This window comes from Nilaparvata lugens, chromosome 12 (genome assembly GCF_014356525.2).
Source record: "Nilaparvata lugens isolate BPH chromosome 12, ASM1435652v1, whole genome shotgun sequence".
Classification (NCBI taxonomy): domain Eukaryota; kingdom Metazoa; phylum Arthropoda; class Insecta; order Hemiptera; family Delphacidae; genus Nilaparvata; species Nilaparvata lugens.
This window is the reverse complement of record NC_052515.1, coordinates 19,347,591-19,359,820: the sequence shown is the minus strand read 5'-3', so window position 1 is coordinate 19,359,820 and position 12,230 is coordinate 19,347,591. Positions and strand designations below refer to the sequence as shown.

Sequence of the window (12,230 nt, the reverse complement as noted above, 5' to 3'; positions counted from 1 at the left end):
TTTCATCAACTACTTTTTGAAATTAGTAAAATTCTTCGACAAGAGAAATTGGATTATTTTACAATAATTTTATATTGAAAAATTTTTGAAGACGAAAAACTTACATTTACTCATGTTCGGAGTCTGTAGATGACCGACAATAGGTCGAAACATTGTCACTGCTAAAAAGTAATGGTGTTTCCACTTCAAATGTGCTGGTTTTAATCTAAATTTGGAATAGATTGTGCAGAAAAATGGATTTACAACACAGTATTTTATATAAATACCATATACATCGATCCCAAATTTTTAGCTTTCAGAAAATCCAAATTTCAGAATTTGGGCTCAACGGGAAATGGGTTTTTTTCGCATTTCTATCTTGGCGAGTCAGAATGACGATTAGCCTGATCTCAAAAATCCGAGAGCCAAAGATAGAGCTGATCTTGGGCTTTCCTTCTATACCATTTTCATAACTTGGTACGACCGTAACACCGTGGGAGACAGCTCAGCCCGCTACTGCAATCATCAATTTGCAAAAAGAAGGTGTCGATCGATGGGGAAGATTTGAAGCCTCCATTCTGTACAAGTTTCATAATTTTCACTCTACAGTTTTGCTGGCGGCGGAAAAATAATTTGTAGGTCCATTCCGCCCCCAGGGCATTTAATCTAGAATAATATGATGAAAATAGTGATTGGGCCCTTTCATGACTTGGGCTCAATAATTACGAGATGGAAAAGTTTGTAGGTAACCAGTTCCTTTGCCGCCCTCGCGAAATAATTAATGAAGGAAAATATTATTCCAATAATTTCAACATATTTCCAGCTATCATGCTATACAACTCTTATTATTTCAGCTCAATAATACGCTCACAGAGGTGAAAAAGGTTGTAGGAAACCAGGTCCTTTGCCTCCACCAGTGTATTTCTGAGAATTATAATTAATAATTGGCAAATTAGGTCTTCAGTTATCACGTCAAACCACTTTCATGATATGAGCTCAGTAATATCAGAGACAAGAAATATAGAAATATGAAATATAGAAATATGCTTATGCTTATCCTTTATCTATGGTAATATGCACCCAGAGGAGGGAAAGGTTGTAGGTAACCAGATCATTTGCCACACACAGGAAAGAATAAATCAATGAATATGTGGTGAAAATTGATGAATCAAGTTTTCAGCCGTCGTGTTAAACCAGTTTCATAATTTGGGCTCAACACAAACAATTTCGCTGTCAGAAGGGGGAAGGTTGTAGGTAAACAGGTTCATGCCGCCTCGAATTGGGTGCCTGATAAATAGTATTGGAATAATTAAGATTGTGGGGAATATTCATTTGATGAGTGTACATTTTGCAAAAACATTAATTTTCACAAAAAAGTTTCTAAGAGTATGAAAGAGTAATTATTATAAGTAGAATAATAAACAACAAACATTTCGTTACGAAATTCAAGTCATATACACCCGAACAACAGACCACTCGCCAGTAGTGATGAACAGTGGTGCAAATAAACTGTAAACAATTTCCCCATTCCACTAATAATTAATCTCTCTGATTATCACTGATTAGTCTTTACAATGAAAGCCCCCACAGCATAACAAGTAAATTGAATCATAGACCTTGGGTGTCAAGCTTCCAAGGATTTATGAGTGGATGAGTAGAAGGCAAGGGTTGGTTAACGACAAGTCAATGACTACAGAAAGCATCACCCCACTAGTTTTTATAAATCACGAAATAATTAATTGGCTAGCACTGGAGCAGATTCCAAAATTTCAATTAAAAACCACCCACCGGTGAAAAAAGTTGATTAGTTCATCTCTACAATAATCTTCCCACAAGTGACTGATTATAATTTATGCAATACTGTAGATACGGAGATTACATATTATTATTGATGAATTCTTTCCATGGACTTCTTAAGGCCGTGAATTTTTTAAAAAATATAAGGAAATTATGTTTGACGCATCATCACCTCTGAACTACTAGACTTGAGATTACGCATATAGATTTTTAATTAACCGAGGATTGTTCTGTAAAAGAGTTACATTCTATAATCACTGGTTGTAAATCGTATTAATTTCATATGTTTTTGTAGCATTGATAATTTTTTATGTTTTTGAGGAATAAAGGCTTTATTTATTTATTACTAGCAGATAACCCGTGCTCCATAAGGGTCTATTTTAAAACTTGACAAACTTAACACTAAACCGAGTGGAACATGGAAGAGTTTGAAATAGGCCTAGAACCATCCTCGGTTAATTGAAAATCTATATGCGGAATCTCAAGTTAATCAGTCCAGTAGTTACGTGTATGAGCCAGTTCATTCCTTTATTATAGTTCTTCAACTTGATGCTAACCTAATAAAGTGACATAACTCAAATCTTGTTTGGAAACCTTCCTTAACTTAATGCCAACCTGACTGGTTATTAATTCAGTTGTAAATTTTAACCATCTGTTTCGAAGAGCAGGTCTCTCTAGATTATAAGTATATATTAACATAAATGGCATGTATTCATGTCCCATGAATGAAATTTGAACATGAATTCTGAAAAATGAAGTAGAAAAATAATTGTTTAAGTGGTGTAACATAATAGATGAAAACTTAATTCATAAATTTTTATAAAATATTCCTTGAATAATTCTTCCCTGGGAGCGGCAAGAGACTTGATTACCTACAACCTTTCCCTTCCCTGCTGCAGTACAATTGTTGAGCCCGAAGTATGGAAGTGCTATAACACAATAGTTAAAAACTTCATTCAAATTTGTTATACCACTGACATAATTTATGATTAACGCTGCCAGAGGAGGTGATGGCTGTAGGAAACCAGGCCCTAGCCCCAAGGGAAGAATTATTCATGAAAAATGTGAACCATACCAGCAGTTGTCACGTTACTTCACTTTCAAAATTACGCTCAATATATTACGCTGCCAGAGGTGGGAAAGGTTCCAGGTAACTAGGTTCTTTGCCGCTTCAAGGAAAAAATTAATCTATGAAAATAGTACCTACCTTGGAAGATGTATGCCTGCATATCGTTAGATTATTAATTAATAAAGCCTATATTTCTCCAAAACAGACAAAATGATCAGTGCTCCAGTAACATATAGAAATAATACGATTCACAACTTAACCCTCAACTACACGCTAGGCGCCTTCTAATGATATTACACGCGCGCGGCACTGAGTGCCGCTATATGTAAATTGTGTGTCTTCAAACCTTTCACAAACTTATTTCATAGAATTTGAGCTGTACATGAATGATAAAAATGAGGAAAACTTCTTTGATACGATATTATTATTCACAATAATTATTCAAATAGAATTTGAGAAAATTGTATATTGGTGAAATATAATTTTTGATTTAGCAGAGAGAACAAGCTTCTATGAAAATACAAAATAATAATATTAGTATTTAAGGAAAAGTGGTTATCAACTTTAGCATTGAAGAAAAATAACATTTAAAAAGGATAATATAATAAAAAGAAAAGATTATTGAGTGCGATTGTGAAGTTTATTTTCTTAAAAATGAGGTCTTCCCACTTCAACAGTCAGCTGCACACCGAAGTCTGCACACCCCCGGACTCCCACCAGCACTGTCATCTACTACGGAAAAGTATGATGAGAGAAAACGTGAAGGACTGGAAAATTGTAGCTATTGAAACCACCTTAAAGAACGAATATGAATAAGTACGGTACGCTATGCGTGTAATTGAGGGTTAAACAAAAAATGTGATGACGAAATTTCTCGACAGTCTTTTTCTTATGAATTTGATCAATGTTTTGGAAAGTGAGACCGTCACCGAGCATAGACCTCCCTCAGGTTGTGCCTGAGACAACTAACATCCAATTCGCTCCAGCCATTCTGACGATGTCGTCCTTCCACCTTATCCTTGGTCTGCTGACGTTCTTCTTTCTCAATGTTCGCTCCCAATCATATTTATCTCCTACGTCCATCTTACTTGTAGTCTTGAAATATGTCCTGCCTATTTCGACTTCAATCTTCTTATTGTTTCAGTCACATCTTCCAGCTTGATTTTATTCTTAAAGGCTGCGGTACAAACTCTCTACATCTGATGAATATCTTGAATGCTCCTTTCCCTTGACAATTGAGTTTCTCGAATGGACTCGATAGTACTTGCTTGGCTAGCTCAATGAGTTTTGATTGGTTTTATTTTTTATTATATAAAGTATGATGATCTTTTTACATAATCCTGTGTAATTACTGGGACCTCAAATTCAAGAAAGACTTTCCTGTTTGGATAAAGTGAATTTGTATAACGTGCATTATCTGTATTGATTTGTTGATTTTTTCTTTTGAAGTGTTTTGTTTCGCATAATCTGAAATGGAATGTATAGTCATATTATAACTGTGACAGTATTCAATGCACATGTACATTTTGATGAATGAATAATTATGTCTGTTATTTGTCTGATCCATTAATCAATTGAAATATTTGAATATTAATGATATTTACATTTATTCATGATATTGTACCTCCTTAAATATAAAAATAGCCTATTATATATCTGAGAAACAGTTTGACTTATTGTTTGCGCTGATAAGATATCGCTTAGATAAGTTATTTGAAGAAACATACGCCTGCTACTCCCATTGTAATCGTGACCTCTTAAGCCAACTCCACCGAATATGATTCATGAGATGAAAAACCACTTCCCAATGGTTTGGATTCCACCTAAAACTGTAGGTCCACTATGCTCAGTATTGAACACCTCATCACTCATCTTACAATTCTTGTTATTGAAGAAGTACAATAATTGTAATTCTTGGATAATTTTTCTCCCAATAACTTCACTATCAATAATTATTGTTTAAACATGAACATCTGATGTATCATTTTGTTATTTTTTTCAATTATTCTTCTTTAGATTGTTATGACAAAACATAGTGTACGCTATAATAATAATAATATCGAGTGACCTGGCTGGCTCAGGTCTGGTGTCAGAGTTTTCAGGTCGCAGCTGATCAATTTCAGGGCCTCTGACATGACCTAACGACTGCTTTTTAGGCAGCCGGGACCGACGGCTTAACGTGTCCATCCGAAACACGGGAGTGGCCCGAGATAAATATCATGCCCGGGCCGGGATTTGAACCCGGGCCTCTGAATCATAAAGCCAGCATCTGATCCACTCGACTACGGCCACTCCCGTAGTGTACGCTCCACTCTATCGTAGTGTACGCTCCACTCCACTCTAGTGTACGCTACTTGGACGTGAATGACTTTTGCAATGAAATGCTAGTCTCAGCTGACTAGAACCATCATTCTCGACACATCATTCTCTTGTGCAAAAGGCCCCTTCCCATCCTTGTGACGTAAGCTACTATTTTGTCCTCCCTGTTATAGCAGCTTCACTTTGCATCAGATGATTACAGCTGTATTTGAACAGAAACATTAATTAAGATACAGATATAATGAGTGATAATAAACTGATAAAAAGTGAAATGTGCGTGTTCATGGTGGTCAATGCTCAAATCTGTATGCAGCTTAATATTTTGATTTATTATTCCAATGCTGTGCTTATTCATTGGCCAATTTGATCATTGCATATATCTACCACATCGAATATTTTGAATTATTTTCACATTGCTGTGTTCCTACATTGGCCCATTCGATCACATAATATCATCTAATATTGCGCTTTTCTGTTGTGATTTAGGTTGGAGAGAAGGGCTCAGGCTTCCGTCCGCGGGCCAATGGCGTTCAGGACTTCTACAAGATCCGCGACTCATGTTTGGCCAGCGGTCAGTTGTTCGAGGACTGTGAGTTCGATGCAGTCAAATCGTCGCTCGTTTTCAGCAAATCGCCCAGTATCAGTAAATCGCTCGACGTCAAATCTATCGAGTGGAAAAGGCCCAAGGTTAGTCACTACATCTTAATTTACAGCTTTGATTTGCTGTAGAGTGTGATAACTCAGCGAATTAAAATTAAATAAATCGCTATCTACTATTTGTTGTGTGCATGTAGAATATAATTATGTTGAGATAATTTTGAAAACCGTCGGAAGCAAAAATTCTCAAGCATATAGCATGAGAAAAAATGGGACATCTGCACCACAAATGCCAATTCAGTGTTTCCGGTAATTGAGGAAATGATAAAAATAACGTTTTTCGTATAGTACCATATATTTCAATTGACCATCAATTTCAATTTTTTCAATTTCAATTTATTAAAAACACACAAAAAATAATTACGAAACAAATAAAACACAATAAAATGTTACAAATATAAAAAACCATGGGCTTTGTGGTTGGGTGTGTTGGAGAAGAGAAAAAAGAGAGGAAGATATGGTTTCTCATGTAATAGGCAGGCAAAGAAGAGAAGAGAAGTAATGAGGAAAAAAGGGAAGGGAGAAATGGGGGGAAGGAAGAAAACAGAGGAATAGGTACTCAAAATAAAGGTAAGCGAGTCCACTGAAAAATGAAAAAAGCTAAAGAAAAAACAATGCTGGAGCAGAAATCTCGAGTCATATATCTAAATGGAAGAAGAAATTACTGTATGTCCAGTCTTTTATATCCAGTTTAATTTTTCCGCTAATCTTATTGTCCATGAGAAAGTAATTTGGAATGAGGTTTATTATTTTAGTACCTATGTAAATAAACTGCCTTTTTATACATTCAACATTAGCATTAGAGTCTAGAATGCATTTTGTCCCGCGTGATTATTGATCTTATGATGCCTTCAGATATCCAGGGCTTCAGGAGACGAAGTCTGTTAGGTATCTCTTTTACCTTCTTGCATTGATTGATGAGACTGGTCAAACGATCGACAAATTTATCCATAATAGTGCCAATGCCTTCATTCACGGTATAGATTTCTTCCTAATCTTCATTCCTTATGCGTTCCAATAGTGCATGATAGTTGGTTCTAGTTAATGTGTTTATCGATACGTTTCTTTTATCCTTATTGATAGGAACCTTCACCAAGTTCAGTACAACCGCGTAGTGGTCAGTTATGGTTGTCCTAAATATAGCTCCTTCAATGGACATAGAATGGTTGCCTGAATTTTCATAAAAAAAGTGGACAATGAAAGAATTTGTTGTGGTTGTTACTCTGGTATCACCAGTTATGTAAGACTTATAGCCATTACTATTGAAAATATGCAGATAATCTTGAACAGGAACACTAGTTGAATGTGTATTTATATTCATGTCTCCCGCCACACAAACATTTATTCCATTAGGAATTTTACTGATTTCATTACTTAGACTATTAAGAAAATTATCAATATTTGATTACTTGGTGATCTATAAACCCCAATCACCTTCACAATAAAATCATCAATTCTTAAGTCAGCACTAACTACATTGGCATCAGTAATATTGAGTGAAACTTCTTTGAATCTTATACAATCTTTTATGTACATGCATAATCCATCACATTCATTCTGTTTAGTGTACTCATTTATTGCCGTAGCCTATATCCAGGAATGTTGAAAATGAACGGCATACCTGCAGTCAACCAGGTCTCCGTTAATATTATAATGTGAATATCAGTTTTTAATTCATTGAGGCAGAAAATTAATAAACTGATCGAAATTAGTATTCAAACTACGTTTCAAGTTTCGAGTTTTATTGTTTACATCAGCAATACAACAAAATAAAAAACATCTCATCAGATACCTAAAACTAACAATTTAAAGATACTAAACACTTCTGAGAGGTTAATTTGGCACTATATCATAATGTATCAATAATAGAGTAGAAATGAACTTTAAACTTATAAGTACACAACTCATATAAACATTTTTGAATAATGTAACTGATGATGGAAATGAACCTTAACATATATTAACGTATATTCATAGGCATAATATTGAAACACTCAGCATCTTTATATCTGTCCTCGTGAAAGTGATAGTTCAAATAATCGTCGATAACATCTGTTTCATCTTCTGTTTCTGAAATATTCAGAACTTCTTCAGTGTCACTCATAACTTATATCATCAGGTTCACTTCTCTTTTCCTTGTTCCATTTTACAAGCCCCTCACTATTTATGAATTTAATTTTCTTAATATTAGTTTGTCCACAGCATCATCTACCAGACTGGTTGTTAAATACCTGAAAGTTTCAGTGTGTCTAGACAAAGCAACAATCGCATGGGGCATGCTGTTATAGATTTCATTCTCATTGTACTTAATTCTGATTAGAATAACATTTTTATGAGTTAGCCCTTGTGCTTCATGGATTGTGTGAAGTGCAACATCCTCTCTCCACTTTATAGTATCACCCACCATAAATTTTTCCTCTTGGGTGAATGTTGATATCAAAGTGTCGGGTTGTATCAGATGGTATTCCCCATTTCTGTAAGTAGGCAGAATTGAGATAGCTCTTTCATTAAGCGTCGTAATATTTTCATAGACAGTGGAAAGGACAGAACAAACATCGATAGGACATCTACGAGTAACCGTTTGTTTTGTAAAAGGTTCGCAGAATTCTGAAATTTTATGCCATCTTGTGGCATAATTACTTCTCTCAATATAGGGTATTATTTGGTTTGCGTCACCAACTACAATTATTTCTGAGGCCTTACTCAAGTTAGCAATAAAACCGATTAAACCCGCATGCATAAGGAGAGCTTCATCAATAAAAACTCTATCGTATGTTTTATTCTGATTATGATTTATTATATATGAGCAAACTGTCCTGTAATCAAGCTTAAGACGATTACAATGTTTTCGACCATACCTTTCAATGACAGTTTCACGGATTGCTTTAATACCTGCTCGTGTTTGAGTGAGTACTAGATCCTTGCCAGGCTCATGATGCGAGACTATAAAGTAAGATTTACCACAGCCGGGAACACCGTCATACCGTTTTATTTTAGAAAGTTTACACTCATGAAGAGTTATTCTATTTATAGTTTTTATTAATTCGCTATTCAGCATAAGTGTAGTATTACGTGTGACCAAAACATATCGTTCTTTAGTAGACAATTTTAAAGTATCCTCTTGAAATTCTACGTAACTTCCACCCTGCTCCAAGCAATATCCCATTCGGTATTTAGAGTTTGTTTTGAATAGGAATCTTTTCAAATTATTATCATAGATGTTCATATTGTAATTCAGGACGCTTATAAGCTCATCATCTGATATTGACATGTTTCTATGCGTGATCCTAAGAGGAATATTTTTATATATTTTAGCATTTTCGTTATCAGTGTTTTGAAGTAGGGTCCGTAATTCAATCATAGAATTTATGAATGCTTCACGTTTATTATTACCTTCGAAGAATCCTACAGGGTACTCAACTCCCGGACTATCAGATAGCTTAGGTATATTAAGAAAATTAATTTCACAATAACCTCGATAATAAGAAATAAACTTCAAATCTCTAGCTCCTATGACAGTACTCAAGAGTTCAGTGGCAGGAATATCAAAATAAGTTTCACCCAGATTGTTAAAAGAATCAATTCCTATAATCAAAGGGTAATCGAATTTACTCCAATCATTCATTTTATTCAAAAGATCAATAAGTACCCCATTTTCATCATCATTTAATATGAAAATAGGAATGTTTTTATCAGAAAACAAAACTCTTATACAATTAGAATCCCGTAACACATTTAGGTGATTCCATTCTTCAAGAGAGAAATATTTTTTATTTCTAAGCAGAGAGAGACCTTTGGATGTTTTAATACTATTTCGTATTTTTGTAAAAGATATCATAACATCAATCCTCTCACCAAAATTATAAACCAGACTTATCTTACTTTTATCAGTATTAGTTGTTACGTAGAAACTATCAATTTTGTTAAGGATGGAATTTAAAGTAATCATTTTGTGTTGGGCTGATTGCTTGATTTTACTATCACTATTATTTCTATTTATCCTCAGTATATTAGATATTTTTCTTTCAAATTCCATAATCAGTTCTATCAATTATTTGTTGTAACGCTTTTTGATAGGAAGGGCACTCTCTGTCACCTACTTTGTGATCGAAAGCTTTTTTATCATTGTGGCAATTTAAACATGAGGGCTTTCTGTCTCTATTAGGGCACTCTTTAACATCATTTCCTGTAGTGGAACAGTGAGCACTGGTGTTTCGTGCTTGAGTGCAATGCTTACTGATATGTCCAATTTTTTGGCACTTGAAGCAACGGGAGACGGCAACATAGTCTCCAACTCGGCACACCTTCCAATCAATACCAATCCGCGATTTGTTAATAAATTATTTTCTTAATTCACCAGTGCACTCCACTACCCAATGCACGGTGTTTTTGTTTTTCGGTCCTATTTTAAAAATCGGCCTGAAGTTTTTCAAGAAATTTTCCCTACTCAATGACGATGACTCGAGATTTCTCTCAAACACATCGTTTGCCAATTCAGCAGCAGTTATATCTGCAGCGACGTGATACAGAATTATTCTTGGCAATTTGGATTGTGGCTCGCTCACTTTTATGTTTGGATGTTGCAGGACCTTATCACCCAAAACTTTCTTTATTGGCCCTTGGGTGAAGCACTAACAGCACACCCCCACCAAGGACATCAACGGCTTTTTTAATGTTCAAATTTTGTTCACGGGTGATGTTCTTCTTTATTGTTTCTCCAATTTTCCGCTTTGTTCCTTTTCCGTTCCATTTATTTTTGCTGACTTCAGGATCACATTTTTCCTTGGGCGACAGCTTCTTGGTCCGGGGCGGAGACTCCCTGGCTGCAGCAGTGGAGGCGGCACTCGATAATGTAGAAGGTGCGGTCCTCTTCTTTGGTAGTTGCACGGCCTCAGCAAATGAATCGGCTTGTTGTGGCTTTTTGCAACTTCACTTGCTAGTTCATTCACACTCTGCTCCAGAGTGTGAATCCTCCGAAACATTTCCGCTTTGTTTTCTTGTATATTTTGCTTAACGTCTATTCTTTCGATACTGATGTAAAGTTCATTGCACACATTCAAAAACGAATCATAGTCCTCTCTGAATACTTTTTTTTCACAATAATTTCACTCCCCTATTTTAGAAATTTCTCTTGTATATTTTCAAGAGAACGTACCTCGAAACGTATTCCGCTATCGTTTTTACTTCTCGGTGGCAACTCGGGAGGCATAATTATTCATTTTATCCTTTTCCTCCTCTTCCTAGTATTCGAGCTGCGCGGATGGTGGTAGTTTTGTTGGCGTATTTATTGGCGAATGGATCATTTTAAGGCTGATAGATCCAAAACACCATAATTTATTGATAGTTTGATAATTGTTTTTTGCAGACAGAATCTAACTTTTAAAGAGAGCAATGTTCAAACGAAATATCTGGTGACACACTTTTCACTCAGAAAAAAACGTTGAGTAGTTTTCACTGTGAAAAACTGCTGAGTAGACTGCTGGTTGTTGGTGTTTACACCACTTGTTCCACTTTCACTACTAATACTACTCCACACTAATTATTCGCTACGATCTGCACTATATGGAGGTCTGATTACGACTGCTTAGACTATTAATTTATACTATTGTGAAATTCAATTGTCAAATTGATTAAGCTTGGAGAGTGCAACTATCAGAAATATGATATGAAATCAAAGAGAAAGCATGTCCCCCTGTAGGTTTATTCTATGTAAAAATTCTCTCACATCAAAAATTTATCATTCTAATGGAGCGGTTTGACTCAGTGGTCGCGCTGATAAGCAAGGTACCGTTGCGCTAAGAAAAGTTTAAGAATCATGCGCCTGCTTCTGCCGTTGGAAGGGCCAACTCCTTGAGCCGCCAACTCCTCTGAATGTGATTCATGAGTTGTGAAATCACTTCTCGGTGGCTCGGAATCCACATAAAACTGTAGGACCATTCATTTCTCATCACCCACGCACAAGCCTTATCACCCTCATAAAAAAATCTGAAGAAAACTATAAAAAGCTAATGAAGAAGACAAAAAAGCTAAAATAAATTTATTTCCCTATTATGGACTCTGATTTGCTATGATCTAAACTTCAACAAATCTGTGAAATTCCGACATGATTTTCTAATGAAATTCGGATAATTATCCTAGTAGATACTAGTAGAAGCGGACACGAAATTTTTATTTCATTGTAAGAGTGTCTCTAAGAATAGCTTGGATTATTGCAATTATGAATTATTACATGATCTATTGGTAATAACACTTGATAGTAACTAATAACATGCGAACACTATCATGTGCTGTATTATAGTTATTTTTATATCGAGAGTGAAAAGTACTGTTTTTTCTCCCTGAGGGAAAAGTTTGAAGCCCGAGGCGAAGCCAAGGGCAACAATTTTCCTGAGGGAGAAAAAACATTTTT

The 12,230-nt window shown here is 35.4% G+C and overlaps 1 protein-coding gene across 1 annotated transcript in view; it reads left to right on the top strand.

Annotated features, from left to right (window-relative positions):
• The window catches only part of LOC111051504 (calpain-A-like), a 62,984-nt gene that overhangs the window by 7,035 nt on the left and 43,719 nt on the right, over positions 1-12,230 (top strand). The window contains exon 2 of the mRNA XM_039439079.1: positions 5,651-5,851. Coding sequence (XP_039295013.1) covers positions 5,651-5,851 — 201 coding nt within the window. The remainder of the gene's footprint in view (positions 1-5,650; positions 5,852-12,230) is intronic.